This window comes from Erithacus rubecula, assembly GCF_903797595.1.
Source record: "Erithacus rubecula genome assembly, chromosome: 11".
NCBI lineage: Eukaryota > Metazoa > Chordata > Aves > Passeriformes > Muscicapidae > Erithacus > Erithacus rubecula.
In genome coordinates this window covers 1,634,480-1,660,031 of record NC_136663.1, presented here as the reverse complement: position 1 = coordinate 1,660,031, position 25,552 = coordinate 1,634,480, and the positions used below count along the sequence as shown (strand labels likewise).

Below are 25,552 nucleotides of genomic sequence, written 5' to 3'. Positions count from 1 at the left end.
CTGCCCCTGTTTCCCCCTCCCTCCCTCCCTCGCTCGCCCCGTCCCTTCCCCCGCTCGGCGGCACCGGCGCGTTCGGGCCGCCGGCACCGGCCCGGGCCCCGCTCCGACCCGCCGCGCTCCGGGCGCCGCTCCCGCCCTCCTACACCGCGCCCGGCCGCGCTCCGGGCCGCTCCACCCGGCGCCCGGCGAGCCCCGGCCCTTCCCGGCTCGCTGAGGCCGAGAGCGGGCCCCGCCGGGCCCCCGGCGCGCTCGGGCCCGGGCGGAGGCGGAGGGGCCGCGCTCCTCCCTGGCCGCCCCCGCCATGGCCGACAACGAGAAGCTGGACAACCAGCGCCTCAAGAACTTCAAGAACAAAGGCCGCGACCTGGAGGTGAGCGCGGCTGAGGCGCGGGGAGGCGGGCGGGCCGGGAGGGAGGGAGGGAGGAAGGAGCCGCCGAGGCCGCGCTGCGCGCCGGGCGCGGCCGGGCCTGTGGAACACAGCGAGGGGCAGCGCTCAGAGCCGGGGCTGTGGAACACAGCGAGGGGCAGCGCTCAGAGCCGGGCCCGGGAACACAGCGAGGGGCAGCGCTCAGAGCCGGGCCTGTGGAACACAGCGAGGGGCAGCGCTCAGAGCCGGGGCTGTGGAACACAGCGAGGGGCAGCGCTCAGAGCCGGGGCTGGGAACACAGCGAGGGGCAGCGCTCAGAGCCGGGCCCGGGAACACAGCGAGGGGCAGCGCTCAGAGCCGGGCCCGGGGCTGTGGAACACAGCGAGGGGCAGCGCTCAGAGCCGGGCCCGGGAACACAGCGAGGGGCAGCGCTCAGAGCCGGGCCCGGGGCTGTGGAACACAGCGAGGGGCAGCGCTCAGAGCCGGGCCCGGGAACACAGCGAGGGGCAGCGCTCAGAGCCGGGCCCGGGAACACAGCGAGGGGCAGCGCTCAGAGCCGGGGCTGTGGAACACAGCGAGGGGCAGCGCTCTCGGCCCGGGGCTGTGGAGCCCGGCCCGGGGCTGTGGAGCCCGGCCCGGGGCTGTGGAGCCCGGCCCGGGGCTGTGGAGCCCGGCCCGGGGCTGTGGAGCCCGGCCCGGGGCTGTGGAGCCCGGCCCGGGGCTGTGGAGCCCGGCCCGGGGCTGTGGAGCCCGGCCCGGGGCTGTGGAGCCCGGCCCGGGGCTGTGGAGCCCGGCCCGGGGCTGTGGAGCCCGGCCCGGGGCTGTGGAGCCCGGCCCGGGGCTGTGGAGCCCGGCCCGGGGCTGTGGAGCCCGGCTCGGGGCAGCGCTCTCGGCCCGGGGCTGTGGAACCCGGCTCGGAGCTGTGGAACCCGGCTCGGGGCAGCGCTCTCGGCCCGGGCTGTGGAGCCCGGCCCGGGGCTGTGGAACCCGGCTCGGGGCAGCGCTCTCAGCCCGGGCTGTGGAGCCCGGCTCGGGGCAGCGCTCTCGGCCCGGGCTGTGGAGCCCGGCTCGGGGCAGCGCTCTCGGCCCGGGCTGTGGAGCCCGGCTCGGGGCAGCGCTCTCAGCCCGGGTACTGCTCGGAGCTGCCCCTGCGGCCCCGGCTCGGGCCGCGATCGCTCAATTCCCGCAGGAACCATCTCTGTGCCAGCAGCCCCGAAACGCCTGAGTCAGGATTAGGGCCTGCGTGTCTCCAGGATACCTAATTAAATAAATAACGCTCTAAGCTTCATAGCGTTTTAAAATCTTTTTATTTCCTCTCTCTTTCTTTCTTTTTTTTTTTTAAAAATCTATTTCGAAGTCTTGTAGCACTTTCTGCCTTGTAGCACAGAGCCCTTGAACTTTTTGGTGGTTTAATTATTTGTGCTTCCCAAACGCAGCAGGATCCATAATTAACTTGGGGTTTCCTTGGGAAATTGTGACATTTTAAAACTAGGTGTCAATCCTCACCTTTAAACACTCGGCCAGGAGCTTAAAATTCTCTGTACGAGGTTCTGGATAAGAATTTTGGCATTCTCATGACTGTTTTATACTAGCCCAGTTTTCCATAATATTCCAGTCTTTTATTTGAAGACATTACAATGTTTCAAAAGTAAAATCTCCTTTATGTCTGTATTAATTAAAACATCAACTAGATTTCCCATAAATCTGTAACACCTGGATTTTTTTTAACATGTCCAATTAGATTAATAAAGCAATTTATTATTCAATTATTCAAACTTTTGACAAAAATATTGGGAGTGGGAGTAATTAATCACTCTGTTTGGTAACCCCTTGCCTTAGATATTAATTTCTTTTTATATAAATCTTGTTACCACTGAATAGCCAATTTTAGGACTGCACCCAGCACGTGCTATTGCAGTGAAAAATGGGATTCATCAGAAGAGCCAGGCTGGAATTTGGGTGCTTTGGAGCAGAATTTTAAGGGAAAAGGGCTGAAGCAGGAAAGATTCCAGATGGACACAGGCAGGTAACACCAGGTGTGAGTGTGTCAGAAGGCAGAGAAGCTGCTCAATCACTTTTTTATTATTTCTGCAGCACTCCAACACCTTTTTTTGCACAGTCCAAAGCCACTGCAGGGTCGTGTTAAATTTTAGAGAGTGACATTTATCCAGCAAATCCTGGAGCACACGCCTGCTCCCTAAAATAACCAGGGTTATTTTTTTAGGTGCAGGGCTATTTTTCATACAATAGCTCAGGCTGCTGGCTGTCCTTGCTGCTCATTAACTGCTTACACATCACTCTGGCCAGCAGGGAATTGATGGTGTCACTCTGAGCCAAGTTCATGGGGCAGGACACCCCCAAAATCCACCTTGCAGGGCTTTTGGAGCAGAAAGTTTAGTGTTTATTTCAAAGAGGAAGCCAATATTTGATCTTTATCTCCTTCACTCCTCCCCTTTTTTTTTTTATCTCTGCTGAAATTCTGGTTGGCCTTGGGTTGTTTTTGCAAAGCTGTCTTTTTTTTTTTTTAATATTTTCTAAGACAGTTTTACTCTAGAGAAATAAGCAATCACCCTAATTTTGGTGAATGCCAAATGAAGGGATTTCTAGAGGTTTGGAAAAGTGAATTGAATGTTGTGAATTGCAAACTTCCTAAAAATGTTATCTCTTAATTCCACGTGTTCACATCAGCCCATTGACAGTTCCAGTGCCAGTTCCTGTCACATTGTCTTTGCCTTCCAGTTTTACATATTCACAGGAAGTTCTTTCTGACCAAAATTAGGGAATTTCCTACATTTTATCCCTTAAACTACCAAATATTTATTCACCTTTTTGGACACTTAAGTTCAATTTAGACTTTGAATTTTTTTTTTTTTTTCCAATATACTTCTAAAAATAACAAATTCTGGCCTGAAAAAAAAAAAATAAAAAAGGGGGGGGTGGAAAGCAAACAAATCCCAACACAAGCACCTGTTTTACATAAAATATTTAACAAAATTCCTTCCTATGTTGCAGTCTTGGGTAAACATTTCCTGCACTGGCACATTGTGAATAATTGCTGCCATGTGTTTGGAGATGACAGATTGGTGGTGACACTGGGAATAGTGGGATTCACTGGGAGCAGAAATCTCCAAGAATTCCTTGTCTCCTCAAAAGAATACACAGAATAATAACATTTTTTAATAGCAGGAGAGTTGATGTTGGGAGAACAGTCATTGGGAGCTGAGGCAGCATCTCTGGGAGGAATTTAAAATTTCTGGTCAGTGCTTGCAACATTTGTTTTTAAGGTCTTCAAGATTTTAGAGCTGTGAGGGTAAAATAGAATTGGTTCAGCACAAAGAAGAGCCTTAAAAACTGCAGAAGTGGCCACAGTTTTTAACCTCCAACCCCAAAATCTGACTTTAAGAAGGGTTTATCTGGACTCTGATATTAAATTATGCAAATACTCATCCATTAGGGAGTAAGGTGACTTTTTTCATCTTGTGTCTTTAGTGAAGAACAGGTTTAACTTGGGCTTTTATTTTTTTTTTTTTCTCCTTTGGATGAGAAAGAAATTTTATTGTTTATTGTGGGCATGGCTGTGCTGCCACCCAGCCAAGCTTTATTTTTAATGATAATTAAATACCAGATCTTTACTATTCAAAGGCCAGATAAGTGCAAATTGTTCCTTGTGTCTGTTCTAGAGTTTTCTGAACAATTTTTTTATTCTGCATTTAGGGGTCTTGATTTGGCAAGGTTTGCAGAGTTTTATGTTGTTTTATTTGCTTCATTTTCCTTCACCTGGTGATTCAACATTTAATTTTCTCTTGGTGATTGTTCCCTGCTGCAGCATTGCAATCTGACTGACATTTAGGATTTTTTTTTTAATGAAACAAATATTTCCTGCATTTTATTTCTCTGGAAATCCTGAAAGAATCTGCTGAATCTTTTCTCACCTGTGTTGCTGAGGAGGAGATTAAGGATTGTTTGAGCAGTGCCAGCACAGGAGAGGTGTTAAATAGAGATTTCTGCTCTGCAATTGAGAGATGCATGAAGGGAAATGATGATCATTCTGTGATGCAGAGCACTTCAAAACTAATTTTGGAGCAACCATTGCATCAAGATGTTTGAAGTAAGAATTGCCAGCATCATTCACTGGACTTTAAAAATCCCAAAATATTTGAGAACAGCAAGGAAGCTCCAGGGGAGTGAAGGAAAGGTGGTGGTGTGAGATATATTAAATATTACAGGTACTTTCAAGCTTTTCAACCCTTTCTGTATCCTCCACAAAATATGGGATTAAATATGGAAGGACTGAAGGAGAGCAGGAATTTCACTCAGTGAGATAAAAATAGGTTCCTTTAAGCTGACTTGGAGTTCTGTGGTGAAGCTCATCCATCTTGTCACTTTGAAATGATACTGAGATATTTGTTTAAGGCATTTTCTGTGCCATGCACAGCTTCTCCAGAAAAATGGGGCTGGGAGCACATGTAATGTCATATTGATTTTTATTTTTTTTTTAATCTGGAACTCAGACTCACATTTTCATTCTGAAGTGGGAAGTGTTGCTGAGATGTGATTTCTGGGGGTATCTTGGGGTTGGCTTTATGATCCCAGAGAATTTATCAGTGATCTTGAGCAGATTTAATTGCTCCAGTTTGGAATTGAGATAGGATTTGTATAGGAGGGGAATAATGGATGGAGTAGGTCCTGAATCACTGGATAAAATCTGTTTTCACATGTCTGTTCCCTGTGGGGTGTCTTTTATTTTTTTTATTTGGAATCCTAGACCACAATGGTGCTGGTAGCAATTTCCTGGGAAGGAAGGAAGGAAGGAAGGAAGGATGGCACAACCAACTCATTTGTTATTTACAGTAACTGTTGACTTTGCAGTTCCCCAACAGAAACAATGTGCCTTTGGAAACCATTCCCTGAGTGAGAGGAGCAGCCAGAGTTCTACAGTTACTCCTGTGCTGCCACACCTTCCTCTTGGAGGTGCAGAAATGGGCTGGGATCTTTTACACCAGCAAAAAAAAAACCAAAAAAACCCACCCAGGAGTGACCACTGAGTTCTGATCCCTTCAGGAAAGGAGCAGGGGGCAGGATCCCACCCCAGGTGTGTTTGAGATCCCAGCCCAGGTGTGTTTCAGATCCCACCCCAGGTGTGTTTCAGATCCCAGCCCAGGTGTGTTTGAGATCCCACCCCAGGTGTGTTTGAGATCCCAGCCCAGGTGTGTTTGAGATCCCACCCCAGGTGTGTTTGAGATCCCACCCCAGGTGTGTTTGAGATCCCACCCCAGGTGTGTTTGAGATCCCACCCCAGGTGTGTTTGAGATCCCACCCCAGGTGTGTTTGAGATCCCACCCCAGGTGTGTTTGAGATCCCACCCCAGGTGTGTTTGAGATCCCACCCCAGGTGTGTTTGAGATCCCACCCCAGGTGTGTTTGAGATCCCACCCCAGGTGTGTTTGAGATCCCACCCCAGGTGTGTTTGAGATCCCACCCCAGGTGTGTTTGAGATCCCACCCCAGGTGTGTTCAGGATCCCACCCCAGGTGTGTTCAGGATCCCACCCCAGGTGTGTTCAGGATCCCACCCCAGGTGTGTTCAGGATCCCACCCCAGGTGTGTTCGAGATCCCACCCCAGGTGTGTTCAGGATCCCACCCCAGGTGTGTTTGAGATCCCACCCCAGGTGTGTTCAGGATCCCACCCCAGGTGTGTTTGAGATCCCACCCCAGGTGTGTTCAGGATCCCACCCCAGGTGTGTTCAGGATCCCACCCCAGGTGTGTTCAGGATCCCACCCCAGGTGTGTTCAGGATCCCACCCCAGGTGTGTTCAGGATCCCACCCCAGGTGTGTTCAGGATCCCACCCCAGGTGTGTTGAGGATCCCAGCCCAGGTGTGTTTCAGGATCCCACCCCAGGTGTGTTGAGGATCCCACCCCAGGTGTGTTCAGGATCCCACCCCAGGTGTGTTCAGGATCCCACCCCAGGTGTGTTGAGGATCCCACCCCAGGTGTGTTTGAGATCCCACCCCAGGTGTGTTTGAGATCCCACCCCAGGTGTGTTTCAGATCCCAGCCCAGGTGTGTTTGAGATCCCACCCCAGGTGTGTTTCAGATCCCACTCCAGGCTGGTGCATCCCAGCTGTTGGAATGTTCCTCAGGTTGTTGTGAAAACCCCCAGAATGTCTCAGGACCCTGCAGGCATCACCAACAGGAGATTTTAATAAGCTGAAGGGCTCAGTCATGACTAATGGTCAGAAATAGCCCTTATGATAAATCTGAAGCTAAATATAATTGAAAAAAAGGAGGATGGAGGGGTGGCCATCACAGGCGACAGAAATAGATCAGATCATTTGATTTTTGATGTAGCAAATGACAAACAGGATCCAGTGACTGAGAGAGACACATGAATTCCTCACAGACTGGTGCATGCTTTTCAACTGGAGCCTTCCCATGCTGAGCTCTGAGTGCTTCCCTCCATCCAGACAGCTCAGAAGGGACAATTCCCCCCTGCCAGGACACCAGCATCCCTCATCTCTGCCCTCTGAGCTGTTTCCAGCACGAGTTCATCTTGACTCTGCTTGCTATTTTACTTTTTCCAAACTCTTCCATCTCTAGCTGGGCTGGTGATCCCGTGGCAGAGCTGATTTCAGTTCTCACTTGTTGTGCTTTTCCTCACAGGATGAGCAGTGCCAGGTTGACCTGTAACTATTCTGTCAACAGACTGTTTACACAGAAAGTGATTTTGGAAAATTTCACTGGTGGCTTGTCTTTCATGTGAAGGTTTTTGTGAGTGCAAGGTGTGCAGGCAGGGAGAACATTCTTGTCCCAGCAGAACATCTTTCAACTGCAGATAGGATTTTTTCAAGTAAATAATTTTCTAAATGACACATCTAAGACTTTTTTTTTTTTTTAATATATAATATTTGTTTTGCTACTACTTAATTCTCCCTATATCAGCCCAGCTTTGCTGTGACCAGCAGAGCCACCCCTCTCCCAGGGCAGCTTTTGGGTGGGAATGCTGATTTTATTGGCTTGTGCTTTGGGAAGGTGTTAAAAAGTCCTGTGAGATCATCAGAGGTGTGGCACAGTTCTGCAATCTGATTATCAGAGGCTTTCCTCACATGATTTTCATCTGGGCTGTGCCAAACATGCAGAGTTTGGATTTTCCTCTCACACCATACAAAGCAGAGGAACCTTCCCTTTCCCATTTTTTTCCTATTTGATCATTTTTCTTGTGGCTCCTTTGAGGAGCTGCAGTGTTTGTGCTCGGCTGAAATTTGATCTGATGAACTGCAAATTCTTTTTTTGATAAAAATAATGATGCTTGGCAAGTGAGATTTGAGTGCTGATCTCCCTTCTGTGCTCAGGGACTTGCAGCTTTCCCTGTCACAACAAAAATGGAATTGTTTGGAATTTTGCTGTTCTCATTCACTGCAGAGCTCCAAGTGCAGAATAAAATCACTCCAGACTGATTTATTTCTCTGTTTGCACTGCAGTAGCACAAACAGCAATAAATCAATTTATGTGCATTTACAATTGAGTTTTTGCTGAATACTGTCAGAGGCAGCTGTAGAGAAAATGGAAAAAAAAATTGCTCTTAGAATATCAAAGGTGTTAATTTATAAATAATAGTTCCATAACTCAACTTTGCTTGCAGAGTCTCTTAATTTGAGCTTGTCTATAAAGTTATTTTACTGTTAGATTGCCATGGTCTTTCAAATGCATTTGATCTGTTTTCTGTACAACTCTTCTCCATTTTGCACTTTACCAGACATGGTTTTATTCCTAATTCCTTTTTTCCTCAACATGAAGACTTAGGAGAGTGCTTTCCTATAAAAATAACAGAAATATTATCATTATTTCCATTTTCTGTAGATTTCTACTTTGATGATGAAGATTAAACCCTGTGTGTAAAGGTTTTGTTTAAAGTGCATGAACTGAAATAGTTGTACAAGAACTTTTAAAATTGATTTAAATTCAGATTATCATGTTTTTTTTCTTCTTGATTCTTTCCAGACTATGAGAAGACAAAGAAATGAAGTTGTTGTGGAATTGAGAAAGGTGAGATGACCCAGGATTATTATTCCTTTATTTTATATTATTATTCTTTTATTTTATATTATTACTATCCCAAATGGGATTTGACTTTGTTCTTACTCCAGTAAAAATAGAAGAGTTTTGGTTAAAAACTCAAAAGTTCTGAAGTTATGGGAGCTCCACAACTTCTGTTCTGAAAATCAGGAGGTTTTTTTTGTAACCTAATTAAGAGAATCATTCTTGCTCTTCCAGAGGTTTTTAAAGATTTTTATAAAAAGTTTTTTTCCTTTGAAAATCAGCTGTTCCTGCTCATCTGCAGTGGAAAGTTATTTCCTTAAAAGTGAGTGTGGAATAGTGTGAAGGTAACACTGAAATTATTGGAAAAAAAGGAATCACAACTGGAATTATTTTCCTCTGGGCTGAAGAGAAAATCTGGGAATTTTCAGCATCCTGTTAGAAATGATGTTGGAATGTTGATGGGAACTTCAGCATGAGTTGGATGCAGGATTTTTTTAGGAAGAATTCCCAAAATGTGCTTCTCTGTGCAAGCCTTTCCAACTTTTTTTTTGGAAAATTTAAATGTCACTACTGGTGTACTTAGAATTGTTTGAAGCAGAAACTTTTCCCTCCTTAACACCCCCACTCCCCCTAAATCCAAATTTTAAAGGTATTCCATCATTTTTCTCTTTAAGAACAAAAGAGATGAGCATCTCCTGAAGAGAAGGAATGTTCCTCATGAAGATATCTGTGAAGATTCTGATGTAGATGGGGACTTTAGAGTGGTAAGAATTAATTCACAAAAATATCTTTTATTTATAAACATAAAGACATTTGGAATTTCTAGATTTCTAACTGATTTTTCTCTCTCTTTTTTAGCAAAACACTTCTTTGGAGGCAATAGTACAGGTAAAAACAATTAAATTGTTTCAATATTCTTTGTGGCATGATGACATATGTGTGAAAAATCTAATTTTTCTTATTTTAGAATGCTTCAAGTGACAACCAGGGTATTCAGTTAAGTGCTGTGCAGGCAGCAAGGTAAGAACACACTTTGCTTAAATATCCTGATTTTATTCTTATTTTATCATGCTTTTAAGATCAGAAAAGTGAAATTGTATTAATTGATTTTTTTAAAGGGAAAATAGAACTTTAAAGAAATCAGAATACACAAACCTTTTAAGTAGTGTGGGTTTCCTTCACATTTAAATACCTGGATTTATTTAGTGCAAACTTGATGCTTCTGACAATAAAATCCACTCTTGAAAGGGCTGTAAAATCTTTGGCTTTAAGTGCAGAAAGAGCTGAGTGTCTCCTTTGCTGGTGGAGAAAGAAGAATCTGTGGGAGTTGGAACTAAATAACTCTGATCTTTTATTTTCCTGGCTGGTGATAAACTTCCAAAAGGGAGAACACATGGAATGAGATGCCTTTGCTTTTCCAGTGGCTCAATAATTTCACTTTGAGGGATTATTTTCACTTAAAGAGGAGGAAACAAATCCTGTGATTCTTTGGGAGGAGGAGAGAAACACTTGGGAAGGAATTTGCTTGTTGGAGCTCCCAACCTCAAGCACAGGAAGCCTTTACTGCCCTGCTGCAGTGGCAGCACTGATCCCTTTTGAGGGGAAAGCTGGATGAAACAACTCCCTGTTGCTTTCCAAGCAGGATTTGTCTATAATTTGATTTTTTTTTTCATTTTCCTGCCCAGGAAGCTGCTGTCCAGTGACCGTAACCCACCCATTGACGACCTAATAAAATCAGGAATATTACCAATCTTAGTGCACTGTCTTGAAAGAGATGACAAGTGAGTATTGCCAAAACTCCAAATATTGCAGCAATTCTTGCTGTTCAGCTGCTGTATCACTGCTGAATAATAATTGCTGTGCTTTTTCTTTCTCTGCAGTCCTTCCTTACAGTTTGAAGCTGCGTGGGCTTTGACAAACATTGCCTCTGGAACCTCAGAGCAAACCCAGGCTGTAGTTCAATCCAGTGAGTGCTGCAGGCTGCTTGTGCTGGGATTTATTTGGAATTAGATTGTTCATCAAAGCCCTGAAGGAGCTCTTCACCTCACACACTTCATTTTAAACCCATTTGGGTTTCCTAATAATGAACAGCAGCTGGAAATTTAAAATATCTTAGGGTTGATATCTGCTGGTTTGCAGTTTTCAAAAAAAAAAAAAAAAAAAAACCCACCAAAAGTCACCAAAAATAAAATAAAACCAAACAACCCATCTGGAAAGCTCCCTGTTGGGAAGAGGGAAGGATGTTCATGGACCAGAACTCCTCCAAAATCATGTTGAGTTTAAAAACCTGTCCTTGCTATTTTGAGGTACCTGAAATGTGGGAAGGAATTGTTGGAATCTGAGCTGCCAAGCAAAGCAAACTTTGTTCTGGACTCCAGCATGTCCTGAGAGCTTCTGGGGCTAAATCACAATTAAGTAGGCAAAGTTTTTAATTAATGAACAAACCAGAGCTTATTGAAGAATCAAAGATATTGTGAAGTGAGTTTTTCCTAAAATTTAAGGAAAAAAATGCACAAAACTTCTGTTGGCTGCAAGATCAGTTGATTCTACTTATTCAAACTCAGTAAGAGCCTGTGAACTTTGATATAATTTGATTTTCACCCTTATAGGATCTAAAATAAAATACTTTTACCTTTTTCTCCATCCTCTTCCTTTCCCAGTTGCAACCTGTGTTTTCTTTGGGAAATATAATTAATTGATAATTTGTTGTCCTGATCTAGAACACTTTAAATCTAATTTATCAATGGATTGAGCACTTTTTCAGTGATTTCTCTAGGTCTGTATTGCACTGTTAGTCCATTTAATAGCTATGATATTTGAAATTATTATTTATTTCAATTAAAAATGTGGTTTGTTGTAATTTTTCCATAAAAATTTATTATTTGCTTGCTGGAGATGTTTTGTTTTTTTTTCCTCCTTGCATACAGACACTGTAAATACCTTTATTTAGCAGAAAATGAGAATCCTGCTGATTTTTTTGTTTCTCTAGTAAACACATGATTTAAATTAAGAAAAAAATCAAACTAAAAATTTCAAATTTCTCTTGAAATATATGCAGTAAATGGATTCCTTATAGACTGAGCTATTATCAGGATAAAAATGGAAATGTGGATTTCTTTCTTTAATTCCCACCCCATTCCTGCTTATTCTCAATTTGCTTCATTTGAGTGGCAGAATTTGCTCCTTGTTGTTACTTTGCACTTGGGTCTGGTGCATCACTTAGCAGAGAATTTCTGAATTCAATAAATGGAACTAAATTTGGATCCTGACAAGCTTCAGTAAACTCCAGACTTGCAAACAAATGAAATGTCAAGGGTTTAATATTCTCAAGTGCAGGCTCTGTAAGAATATGCAGCAAAGCAAGAATTATTGCAGTGTTTTATTTTAATATTACCTGGGAAATTAGTGAAGCTTTGACCAGCTCTTAACAGGAAAAAAAATTATCTCATATGAGAGTTAATTCTGTGAATGATTTGCTTTTTTGAGATGCATTTTTTAACCATTTCTTTGGGTTATTTTGGTTATTTCAGATGCTGTGCCACTTTTCCTGAGACTGCTGCATTCACCTCATCAAAATGTTTGTGAGCAAGCAGTGTGGGCTTTAGGAAATATCATAGGTGGGTGTTTTATATTAATTATTGTTCTTCCTGCCACCACCAATCCCTGGGGAGTTTTATTATTAATTATTGTTCTTCCTTCCACCACCAACCCTGAGGAGTTTTAGTGTTTGGAAATTTTATCAATGGATCTTCAGGAATTTGTTGGGCTCTCACTCTTCTGGTGTGGTCTGCCACCCCTTTCCCTTACCCATCACCATAAATCTGTACATGGTGGGATGTTTTCTGTTAAAATGTGTAAATTATGGGATGTTTTCTAGTAATATCTGTGAATTATAGGAGGTTTTCTGTTAAAATCTGTACATGATGGGAGATTTTCTGTTTAAGAGCTATACATGATAGGAGGGAGGTTTTCTGTCAAAATCTCTAAATTATGGGAAGGATGTTTTCTATTAAAATCTCTAAACATCCCTGGGATGTTTTTTGTTAAAATCTGTATATGATGGGATGTTTTCTGTTGTAAATAACAGGATGGATGTTTTCTGTTAAAATCTGTACATTATGGGATGGATATTTTCTCTAAAAATCTGTAAATAATGGTATATTTTCTTTTCAAACACCTCTTCCTGGTAACCAGGTGATGGACCCCAGTGTAGAGATTATGTCATTAGCCTTGGAGTAGTGAAGCCACTGCTGTCCTTCATCAGCCCCTCCATCCCCATCACCTTCCTCAGGAATGTCACCTGGGTGATGGTGAACCTGTGTCGCCACAAAGACCCCCCTCCCCCGATGGAAACCATCCAGGAGGTGATGGGAATGGGGATGGGCTGGGGCTGGGGTGTCAATGGGGTTGGGGCCATTGGGGTCCATCATTGGGCTTGGGGCCATTGGGGTCCATCATTGGGCTTGGGGCCATTGGGATCATCATTGGGCTTGGGGCCATTGGGATCATCATTGGGCTTGGGGCCATTGGGATCATCATTGGGCTTGGGGCCATTGGGATCATCATTGGGCTTGGGGCCATTGGGGTTCATCATTGGGCTTGGGGCCATTGGGGTCCATCATTGGGATTGGGGCCATTGGGGTCCATCATTGGGCTTGGGGCCATTGGGTCCATCATTGGGATTGGGACCATTGGGATCATCATTGGGCTTGGGGCCATTGGGTTCATCATTGGGATTGGGGCCATTGGGCTTGGGGCCATTGGGGTTCATCATTGGGATTGGGGCCATTGGGTTCATCATTGGGATTGGGGCTATTGGGGGGCTCCATCACTGGGGGGCTCCATCACTGGGGGGCTCCATCATTGGGGGGCTCCATCACTGGGGGGCTCCATCATTGGGGGCTCCATCATTGGGGGGCTCCATCATTGGGGGGCTCCATCATTGGGGGGCTCCATCATTGGGGGCTCCATCATTGGGGGGCTCCATCATTGGGGGGCTCCATCATTGGGGGGCTCCATCATTGGGGGGCTCCATCATTGGGGGGCTCCATCATTGGGGGGCTCCATCATTGGGGGGCTCCATCATTGGGGGGGCTCCATCATTGGGGGGCTCCATCATTGGGGGGCTCCATCATTGGTTTCTCTATTGTGCTGGGATTGCTCTGCAGTGGGGTTGGTTTCCTGCTGGAGGTTTGGCTGCTTTCGAAATAACCCCAGGAGTTTCTGAAAGCAGAATATAAATATATATAAATATATGTATGTATATATATATATAAAAATCTATTTCTCCCCTCAGATCCTGCCAGCTCTCTGTGTTCTAATTCACCACACGGATGTAAATGTGAGTGACCCCTCTTAAAGCCACTTCCACTTTCTGCTGTGGTAGAAGTTTAGTTTTTTTTAAAAAACCAAAGTAGTTTTTAACTGTAATATAAAATAATTAAAATTTATGATATTTCCCTTGATTAGGACAAACTGATTTGGCTAACTATTAACTGCTTATTTTAAAATATTGATGTTATTTTTAAGTAGTGATGTGTTTTCCCTGGTATTTCTGGCTTTGCAAGTGTTCATTTGCATGTACTTTCCCTGCACTTATTTTTATAAACTTTATATTTACATCAACTTTAAATATTACACTTTAAACTTTATATATGTACAATACATAATATAACTGCATATATATATAATATGACTGCATTTTATTTTTATTTCTGTGAGCATTTATTCACAGAGAAATACAGGATTTTTTTTTTTTTGCCTAGCACTTAAATGTGAATGAAAGAAATATCAGTGTCTGCTGCACATGTCAAATATCAGGGTTAGATGTAACTTCTGAGGTGTGTCAAATATGAAATTATTCAATAGTTAAGTAAATGAGCAAAACTTTGAAATTATGGAATAAGTCAGTTTTTTAATAATAAATCAGAATTTAAGATTAATTCTTTGCTTCTTAAAGAAGTTGTAGCTGAGTTAATGGCAACAGTGCTCTGCAAAAAATTCTATTAACTTTACTATTCTTATAATAATGATGTGATGTAATTTCTTATCTGTAAGGAGATGAAACTCAATTTATTGAATGTTGAGCCATTCAAGAGCTGCCAGCTAAAACAATTCCCTATTATTTCAAGCTGTCAGTTGAAATGCTCCCACTTGCTGCTGCTCCAAGTGCCTTTGAGCTGAGCTGAAGGGTCAGTGAGTGCAGAGGTGCTGCTGTTTCTGTGCTGCTGCCACAGCTGCTCTTTTCTCCTGGCAGATATTGGTAGATACAGTCTGGGCTCTCTCCTATCTCACGGATGCTGGCAATGAGCAGATCCAGATGGTCATAGACTCTGGAATTGTCCCTCACTTGGTTCCTCTCCTCAGCCACCAGGAAGTCAAAGTCCAGGTGAGTTTGGATCACATAACCCCCAAAATTTCCTACAGAAAACTCAAATAGAATTTTTAAAAATATTTTTTTTTTTTCCTGTGCGTTGCAGCATTTGCATAAAACTTTTTTTTCTGTGCTCAGCTTTGCTGAAGAGATGTTGTTTTGAAAGGAAATGTTTTGTTTTCAGACAGCTGCACTGAGAGCTGTGGGGAACATTGTCACTGGCACAGATGAGCAGACACAGGTTGTCCTCAACTGTGAAGCTCTCTCCCATTTCCCAGCACTTCTGACACATCCCAAAGAAAAAATTAATAAGGTGAGCAACACCAGGGATTTTACCTGATTGCTGACTTTTATATTTGTCTGTGCAGCATCATAAAAATGGGAATATTTGACTCCTTCCAGCAGTTTGTAGCAAATTTCAGCAAATACATTAATGTATGTGCTTGGCAGGAATGTCAATATGGGAAATCAAAGTTTTCTCTTAGAAATCTGACTTAAAGGAGTTGTCAGTGTGTGAAGTGTCACCCTGATGAAAGTGACTCTCTTGGAAGTGATGACATGGAGATGGTTGGCTGTGTTTGTTTGTGTGGGGTGTGTGTCAGGGGGTGGGGGGTGTGTGTGGGGGTGATGTGGGGGCTCTCCTGGGGGCACTGATGGCAGTGCTGAGCCAGGAGTGCATCTGAGGCGTGTTGGGCACATCTGGGGCCCCTCTGCAACACTGCCTGTGATTAAAGCCCCCCAAAAAAACCCACCAGGAGAGCCCCAGGCAGCCCAAATCTCTGCCAGGGTCAGCAGAGACCCTGTGATCTGATCTCAGAGAGTCACTGAGGAAGGGTGAAACTTATTTGGAGAGAAATTCTCAGCTAGAAAAGTTCTTCAGGGAGGTTGAGAAGGGAATTGAGTGATGGAGAGTTTCTAGGAAGGGAGAAATTTATCTGTGGGGTTTTAAAGGGTTGATACTCTGAATATACTTAATTATATTTAAAAGTGTTATTTCTTGATTGCCACTCTCAAAGTGAGGTGAGGGCTCTGAATTTAATTCAGGGAGGGGCTGCTGGGGAAGAGATCTGTTCTTGCTCTCATTGCCTGGGCAGAATGGGCATAAAGAGTCACAAACTCCAGAGTATTGTTAAAAATCAAGTGATTAATTAATAATACTGCATTTTCCTGGAGCTAAGAAGAGACAATAGGAAGGAGGTAAAGAAGTTTCTCCTGCACTTCCATGTCTGGAATCCAGGATTTGTCAGGAATTTTGGCCAGCAGCTGAAACCTGCTTGAATCAGTGCTGGAAGCAATCAGAAGTGCTCATTTGGCATTTTCTGTCTCCAAATAATTTTTCCTTTTAATGTGAAGTATTTGGTTGAAGGAGTCTTGTGGAGTGTCCTGGGTGAGATTGTCCCTTTGGTTTGTCTGAGGAAAGATTCAGCCCTGCACCATCAAACTGATTGTTTGCTTGTGTTGAAGGTTGGCCAGTTGCAGTGGATATAAATGATGGAGAATCTTTTAGTGAATTAATTGCTGATGTTTTATTTTGCAGGAAGCAGTGTGGTTCCTATCTAACATCACTGCAGGAAACCAGCAGCAAGTTCAGGCAGTAATAGATGCAAACCTTGTTCCAATGATAATCCATCTTCTAGATAAGGTCAGATCCCAGGGATTGGGGCTTCAAATTCAGCAATTTCCAGCTGTTGGGTGTTGGTGGAAAGAAGGAACAGCTAAAATAAAACCATGTGGGAATTCTTTAAGGGAAAAGACAACCCAGAGCTGGTCTCTAACAGCTCTGTTAATTACCAGTTAATTGATCTGTGAGGAAAGTGTGGAGACTTTTCCATGGAATCCCAGGCCTGAGCAGGAGCAGCCCAGCTGCAGAGTGTGCAGGGTTTATCAGCTGTGCCTGCAGGATCTGCCAGCTGCTGATAAGGACTGCAGTGCTGCACCCTGTGTGCTGGGAGGAAAATAAAGTTCTTTCCCTGCAAGATCCATTGCAAACCTTGGTTGTAGGGAAAGGATGAACACAAAAACTGGAGGGGATTTATTGTTACTCTCCCAGGAAACTGCTACAGTGGCACCAGCAGAGGGGACTGTAACAAATGCAGCTTCTGTGGGAATCCTGCCTGACACAGACCCTGGAATGACTGTTCTGTCTCTTGTGCTTTCAGGGGGATTTTGGGACTCAGAAAGAAGCTGCTTGGGCAATAAGCAACTTAACAATCAGTGGAAGAAAAGACCAGGTGAGTCCCCAGCTTTGGGAACTGTGTGGGGAGGTGCTGAGGTCCTGGATGTCTCTGCTCCTCCACTGCTCAGTGACTTGCCCTTCTCCACATGGGATTTCAGAGTTTCCCTTGTTTCTGGGGTCACCTGGGGCCAGGAGCATCCCTGGGGGTTGGGATGGGTGACTTCAGTCAGGCTCTGATGGGATTCTCAAACATTCCCCTTTTCTTTTTACCTTTTTTCCCAAACCATAAGGATGTGATAATTAAAAGGACAGGAACCACTGAGGACACAAGTCCCTTGTAAGCCCAGAGTAAGAGATCTGTGGCAGGTTTGGGGTGCTGCTTCACTCTGAAAAACTCATTCTTTTCTCCTTGGGTGTTGTAAATCTCAAATCTGTTCATATTTTAATGCCCAGATTTTACCTTTGTTCCAAAAGGGGATCCCTGGAGTGGCACTGCAGGATGCCCTGGGCTGGGTGGTGACAGTGACATCTTGGATTGCTGGGGTGTGTTATCTGCTGCCACATTCCTGCTGTAACTCTTGGCTTTTCTCCCCCTCAGGTGGCTTACTTAATTCAACAAAATGTAATTCCTCCCTTCTGCAATTTGCTGACAGTAAAAGATGCACAAGTTGTGCAAGTGGTTCTGGATGGACTAAGTAATATATTAAAAATGGCTGAAGAGGAAGCAGAAACCATAGCCAATCTTATAGAGGAGTGTGGAGGTAGGAAGAGAAAAATATTCAGAATTTTTCCAGGGATTGCTGCTCTGGCATCCTGCTTGTTGTTGGGTTTATTGGTGACACAAATATTTTAAGCAAATTCATTTTAAAGCAGCCTTTTCATGCCTATCAGGTGAACATCCACAGCTTTTCCTAAGTTCATGATTAAATAAAATGTGGAGGAGCAGGATAATGGAAGTCAAAGTTTATTAGGTGCTAATTTTTTAATGTCTGCCTATTAAATAAATTAGTTTAATTAACAGAAACTAAATTAGTCATTGTGGATGTACTTACCTTAATCATGCACAAGTCATGTCCAGGTGAAGTTGGAAAAAATAATTCTACATACAATGATTATAAAAATGTAATAACTTGAATTTCTTCATGACTTTGAGACTCTCTCCATGTTGGTTGTGGTTTGAGTTGACTGAAACTTTTCAGGATGAAAGAACAAATTTGGGCACAGGTAAAAAAGCTGGGATTTGTTAACATGGAGTAGAATAATCTTTAAAATACCAAATCTTGAGGGAGGCCAGAAAGGTTAAGTGATGGCTGGGAGAGAAAAGAGGTGTTTGTGCCAAAACTCTGCTTGTCAGGGCTTCAGAAAGATTTCTGTGTGCTGAACATCTGTTTATTTATATAAAATATATATAAATATGCTAGGTGGCTTGAACAGCATCATCTTCACAACCAGATGATTCATAATCTATTCCCATATGTATTTTGAATTTCTTTATTGGAAATTGTTTAGCCTGAATTTGGTGATCTGAGATCTCTTGTGTGTTGCTTGCAGGCCTGGAGAAAATTGAACAGCTCCAAAACCATGAAAATGAAGACATCTACAAACTGGCTTATGAGATCATTGACCAGTTCTTCTCCTCAGATGATGTGAGTGTGCAGTTCCCTGGTTTTATTTCTAAATCTGCTCCAGGGCTGCTCTGGGACAGTGTTGGAACCAGGGAAGAACCAGCCCTGGTTTGCACCTCCTGCCATTGCTCATGAGGAGGCACCTAAAGGAGATCTGGTGCCTAATTTAAGGCTCATCTCCAGGGATTAAAATCCCAGGCTGTGAATAGTTCCCTGAACTCTCAGCTTGACATTTCCCATTTGATAAAGCTCCCTGCTGACTCCAGGGCTGAGGCTGCTGCTTAAGGAACAAAGTCATTGGAATATTGGAGAATATTTGAAGAATTGCAGGGGTGGAATGTGCTGATCAGGAATGTTGTTTCCATTTCAAACATGGAACAGAAATCAAAGGTTGATTTATTTATTTTGTGCACTTCTGATCTCAGGAGTTCAGTGCAGAGAGGGGAGGTGCAGCCCTGGCAGTCTGGGAGAGTTTTCACTTTGATGTGAGCAATAAGATCCAAGTTGGGTTAGGAACTCAACTTCAGCATTTCCAGCTGGACTTGGAATTTAATAATTTAATCCAGTGTCAGTTTGGGAACCACTGTTTGGGTTTAGCTGTTGTTCTCCTAAGAACTGAGACAGGTTCTGAGACTGCCAGAAGGTTTTCCAGGAAAGAAAATGGGGTCAGCCAGAGGGTTTGGGTGCAGTGTAGGATTCCCTGACAAACAGGAGCTGAAACCTTTGGGTTGAAATTCCTTCATGTTAGTGCTGTCACCAAATTCAGGGAGGGGTGGCAGGACTGGTGCAAGGGGTGAAGAGGGAGCTGCTTTTGGGGTCCTGAGTGGGGAGGTTTGTTGTGTCCTGCTCACAGTGTTCCCCCTGCATTCCAGATTGATGAAGATCCAAGCCTTGTTCCAGAAGCAATCCAAGGAGGAACGTTTGGTTTCAATTCATCTGCCAACGTACCAGCAGAAGGGTTCCAGTTTTAGAGTGGTATTGTGGAAGTTTAGGTCCAATGCAGCACTGAATAAAAACAAAAAAAAGGTTTGATCCATCAATCTTGGCTCATGGGATCTGCTGCTGCATTAAATCTGGAAAGTAAACGTGAAGATTTCATTTGGAATCCCAGAAAAGCCCAAATGAAGTCGAGATGGCGAGTGGGTGCGAGTGAGAATGAGTGGCAAAATGTAATGACAAACTTCACACTGAATGCTTCTTTAGATTGTTCAAAGAAAAAAAAACAAAAAAAGGGCTACAGGTCACAGATCTTCAGTGCCTGAGAAGGAACACCGAGCTCCTGGAGCAGTGGGGGGCCGTGAGCAGCCCGGCCCTGCCCTGGGGAGGGAGAGTGAATGGGCAGAGTGCAGTGAGTGTCTGACCCTGCCTGGGGAGGAGAGTGAATGGGCAGAGTGCAGTGAGTGTCTGACCCTGCACAGGGAGGAGAGTGAATGGGCAGAGTGCAGTGAGTGAAGGGGCAGAGTGCAGTGAGTGTGAGTGAAGGGGCAGAGTGCAGTGAGTGTGAGTGAATGGGCAGAGTGCAGTGAGTGAAGGGGCAGAGTGCAGTGAGTGTCTGACCCTGCACAGGGAGGAGAGTGAATGGGCAGAGTGCAGTGAGTGAATGGGCAGAGTGCAGTGAGTGAATGGGCAGAGTGCAGTGAGTGTGAGTGAATGGGCACAGTGCAGTGAGTGTGAGTGAAGGGGCAGAGTGCAGTGAGTGTGAGTGAATGGGCACAGTGCAGTGAGTGTGAGTGAAGGGGCAGAGTGCAGTGAGTGTGAGTGAAGGGGCAGAGTGCAGTGAGTGTGAGTGAAGGGGCAGAGTGCAGTGAGTGTGAGTGAAGGGGCAGAGTGCAGTGAGTGTGAGTGAAGGGGCAGAGTGCAGTGAGTGTGAGTGAAGGGGCAGAGTGCAGTGAGTGTGAGTGAAGGGGCAGAGTGCAGTGAGTGTGAGTGAAGGGGCAGAGTGCAGTGAGTGTGAGTGAAGGGGCAGAGTGCAGTGAGTGTGAGTGAAGGGGCACAGTGCAGTGAGTGTGAGTGAAGGGGCACAGTGCAGTGAGTGTGAGTGAAGGGGCAGAGTGCAGTGAGTGTGAGTGAAGGGGCAGAGTGCAGTGAGTGTGAGTGAAGGGGCAGAGTGCAGTGAGTGTGAGTGAAGGGGCAGAGTGCAGTGAGTGTGAGTGAAGGGGCACAGTGCAGTGAGTGTGAGTGAAGGGGCACAGTGCAGTGAGTGTGAGTGAAGGGGCACAGTGCAGTGAGTGTGAGTGAAGGGGCAGAGTGCAGTGAGTGTCTGACCCAGGCAGGGCTGGGCAGGGAGCAGCAGAGTGCTTGTGATGTTCCTGTGAGCTGTGAGTGAGCTTGAGTTGCCTCCAGGGGCCCAGAAACCCAAAATCACCCAATGAGTTCAAAGTGTTGATGACACTGGACACACCAAGACCGGTTTAGCAGCAGACTCTGGTTTACTCCTGCAGCCTGTGTTTTCCTCTTTCTTTTTATTTTATTTTTTTTTCTCCTTTCAGTTCTTATTAATTTCTTTTCCTGTTACAGCTTCTTAGTTGTTTGTAAAAGTCAGAATTTCAGGAAGGCTTCCCTGTGCATTTGCACCAGATGAATGTTTGATGTTATGAAAAAGCTTTTCCATATCATCAAAACTAATTTGTAGATTTTTGCATGGAAAAACAAACGAGCAAAAAAAAAATAAAAATAAAAAAAATCATCCGTTTCCCTTCAAACTAGACTGTGTTGCAGTACACAAGTTGCCATAATAGTAGAAAGCAGTAAAATGTGGTAATTAAACCTCATCCTTTTCATTTTCAAAGATAACATGAAGACCTTTGCATGTGGTAATCTCCAGCATAGTTCATTTTTAGATTTGGTTGAGTCCTGTAACCAAAATGTTTCTGTTGTGGTAGGATACCGTGCTGTGTTTCAATGTTACTTGTTTTCAAACTTTGTTTTCTATGAAAATGATATGGAAACGTCTAAAAATGAAATTTGGTGCATATGTACTGCTGAATAAAGAGCGAAAAAAAAAGAGGTGTGAATAGATGTACAAATCAAGTCATGGTTTGAACACCTTTAATATGCCTAATCCAATTGTTTTAGACTCTTTTTATCTTAGATGTAGGCAGCCATGAACAATCTATTTTGAGCCACTTTAGAGAGAAAAGAAGAGGAAAAAAAAAAAACCAAAAAAAAAAAAAACCTTTGTATTTTTAAAACTTGCACAAAAAGGATGCAAGTGTTTTTATAATTGGAGGAATGCCTCAGTTTTGAGGTGGTGCACACTAAATTCAAGGTGATGTTACAAATTTGTACCAAGTGAAACTCTTGATAAGGTGGCTCATTGTAGGAAATGCTGTGCCTTCCCCTTTGAGCACAAGTGTTGCATGAACAACAGTTTGCTATAATAAAAAACCATCCCAGGTTTTAGCCACCATTAGCATCTATATCTACCTTGTGTTTTCAAATCAGCTGGTAATTCTGAAACACTGTAGAATGGATAAAGATTATTTTGTGATCATAACTCTTTGTTGGACTCTAGAGTATTTTTACAGCATTCCTTGTCATCAGAAACATGGTTAAAAAAAAAAAAAAAAAAAGTTTAAAACTAGAAGCAGCAGAAAACTAGCTTGTGAATTTATCCAAGTAGAGTGCAGGCTAGGCTGTCTTGGGGAAATAAACATTAAAACTTGCAACTCTGCTGCTCTGGCTGGTTCTTTATAGAATATTTCACATTTTTCATCATAAAACACAGAGATTGTTTGGAGAATGTGATTTTTAAAGGTTCTGGGTTGAGGTTTTTACCTGTTATTGCAGGCTGGAAGTGTGGAGTTATTTTGCTATCAATGATAAAAAAAATACCAATTTTATTTCAATTTTATTTAATTACCTCTGTATTCACTAAATGAATCAGGGTTGTGTTCATGGATCCAGGGAATCCATGGAGGAGGGAAATTAAATCATTTTTGTGGGAGTTGCAATATTCTAGGAAAATTTTTAAGCAGTAAATTAAAATTTTCACCCTCGAACTTTTTTTTTGAGGGGTGTTGCATAGAAAATTGCTGTTTTACAAACTTTTTTCTTGGGGTAAGAGGAAAACAGGTCATTGTGGCAATTTCTGTTTTTTTTCTAAACAAAACTCTGTATTTAATGCCAAAAATTCTGAGTCTAATGCAACTCCAAAAAAATTCCTTTGAGCTGCTGCTGTTGCAGCTTTTTCCCTTTTTTTTTTTAGTGGATTTGGGGGTTTGGGGTGGGTTTTTAACAGGGAAATTCTCTTTCCCTTCTTCACAGCAGCTCCTGTTCTTTACCAAAATACAGGAATCTGAAATATTCCAGCTTCCACAGGGTGGCACCACTGCAGCTCTCCAGGAGCTTTTTTGGGGTTTTTTTCCCCAAATTTGCATTTTGAGGTGATGCCCTTGATTCTATTGTTGGGGAAAGGGGGATTTGTTTGGGAATCTTGGAATAAAAAGAAATAATTTGGGAATTCTGGGAATACTGATCACTGACTTTGGGTGTTGTATCCATATTTATTTGTTATATGTATTCAAATTTCCTATATTTTGGAGTAGAAAATTATCTTTTCACCTGAGTTAAGGATAGCAAATAGAAAAATATTTAAAATATTAAGAGGACAAAAATTAATCCACAAATCAGCTGTGTCAGGTGGGAATTTTTATTTTAAGGAGAAAAAAAAATAGCAAAAAACCCAAAAGAATCCAAATCACCTTGGAATTTTAGGATTTTGGGAAGAAGAACAAGCTGAGTGGAAAGGGATTTCTTGAGAGAATTTAATATTTTCTCTGCTCAAAGTGGTTGTGAAGCTTTTTCAGCATTTCCTGGACAGACCTCACCCCAATTCCAGGAATTCCCAGTTAAATTATGAATTTCTGCTTTGGGAAAATCAGGGAAAATCTTACAACCTGGTAAAAATCCGAATTTCTTCACGGCACAGTCAGAAAATGATCAAATTAAAAGGATTCCAAGGCAGATGAAACCCTGGCAAGAGTCACTTCACAACTTCAGATTGAAACTCAGAGACTTTTTGCCACTTTTAACTAGAAATGTTTCCTCAGCTCTGCGTGTCACCAAATTCCTGGCAGGGAAGTTGCTCCTGGGGCTGGAAACAATTAGAGGAATTCTGCATCTGGAGCAAATATTGCTGAGAGGAAACTTAGTAGCTGCAAACGTGTCAAGTTTACAAACTCGCTCCGGGGAAATGGGAGCTCAGTGAAACTCGGGGGACACAAAAATCATTTTCAAAGTTCCAATTGTTGCAGTGTCACAGCAAAGTTGCGTTTCCAGCAGATAATTCCCTTTTTTGTTTGTCAGCCCGTTGTAAATCCTGTGTTTCTCCTGCTGGTTGGGTGTGCCCCAAAGCTCAGGAAGAGTTTTCCTTTAAGTTGTCATTAAAATGTCAATGCTTTCGATTTAAAATCTCTATAAAGCACTAAAGGCTGCTCTTACTAGAAAAACACCAATTTTGGGAAATCTTAAATGCCAAGTGTTGGTGAATGTGTTCCAGAAGTTTTGTAATTTATGGAAAGGCAGGTGAGGGTCAGTATCAGCAATACAGGTCATGAGTTTAATCACAGATTTAATTCCTGGAGTGGCAGGAAATGCTGCTTCACCTTGAATTCTTAATTTCAGTACAGAAAATAGGTAAAAACCAAAATCTCTTCTTAGTCTCTGCTACTGTATTCTCAATATCTTATGAATTATTGTCAAAAGCTCCTGTAGTAGGAGCTCCTGTAGATTTTGTGCTCCTGTAGTTTTCCCCTTAAGGTTTTAGTGATGTGCTGGGTAAATTGTGATTAGAGCTTGAGGGGTTTTATTATTTCAAGTGCAATTCTAGAATATTTGTATAATATTCTCTACACAGTAGTTTAAAGATGTGTTTAGGTAAGTTTTGAATGATGGTGCATTATGATTTACATCTCAGCATTCAATGAGTTTCAAATTCACTCTGTAACACCTGAAGTCATTTCAGTGAGCTGTGAGTGAGTAGAGAATAACCTGGGATATGAGAAAAGCCTCCACTGGTGCTTCCCTGGGCCTGCCACCCTCCCAGGGCACAATTCCTCCCCTGTGTCCTGGCAGGTGAGCAAATCCTCTCAGCTGCCCAAAGCAGCTTCAGAGAAAAACCAAATCCTTTCAATGCCCGGGATCAGCAGCTGCCTCCGAGGCAGGGAGGAGCTTCCCTGGCTCCCGTTTTCCACCCCAGGGTGAATTATTCTGTGGGTTGTGGAATGAGGTTGGGATGCTGGATGTGGAGTGGGGATGAAGTGTGGCTGGGCCATCCATCCATCATCCATCATCCATCCATCCATCATCCATCATCCATCCATCATCCATCCATCCATCATCCATCCATCCATCATCCATCATCCATCATCCATCATCCATCCATCCATCATCCATCCATCCATCCATCCATCCATCCATCCATCCATCCATCCATCATCCATCCATCCATCCATCCATCATCCATCATCCATCCATCCATCCATCCATCCATCCATCCATCCATCCATCCATCCATCCATCCATCCATCCATCATCCATCCATCCATCATCCATCCATCCATCATCCATCCATCCATCCATCCATCCATCCATCATCCATCCATCCATCCATCATCCATCCATCCATCCATCCATCCATCCATCCATCCATCATCCATCCATCATCCATCCATCCATCCATCCATCCATCCATCCATCCATCCATCCATCCATCCTCCATCATCCATCCATCCATCATCCATCATCCTCCATCATCCATCCATCCTCCATCATCCATCCATCCATCATCCATCCATCATCCATCCATCCATCCATCCATCATCCATCCATCCATCCATCCATCCATCCATCCATCCATCCATCCATCCATCATCCATCCATCCATCCATCCATCCATCCATCCATCCATCCATCCATCCATCCACCATCCATCCATCCATCCATCCATCCATCATCCATCAATCATCCATCATC

General features: G+C 43.7%; 1 protein-coding gene across 1 annotated transcript; it reads left to right on the top strand.

Annotated features, from left to right (window-relative positions):
* Positions 1-19,617, top strand: KPNA4 (karyopherin subunit alpha 4). The gene is made up of 17 exons (XM_079315332.1): positions 1-370; positions 8,365-8,409; positions 9,078-9,167; positions 9,262-9,291; positions 9,371-9,423; positions 10,089-10,184; positions 10,284-10,369; positions 11,934-12,020; positions 12,598-12,767; positions 13,700-13,744; positions 14,660-14,791; positions 14,961-15,089; positions 16,314-16,418; positions 16,936-17,007; positions 17,551-17,713; positions 18,504-18,598; positions 19,450-19,617. The coding sequence occupies exons 1-17, from the start codon at positions 302-304 to the stop codon at positions 19,546-19,548; spliced, it is 1,566 nt and encodes a 521-aa protein (XP_079171458.1). The 5' UTR covers positions 1-301; the 3' UTR covers positions 19,549-19,617.
* Positions 19,618-25,552: the final 5,935 nt, after the last annotated feature.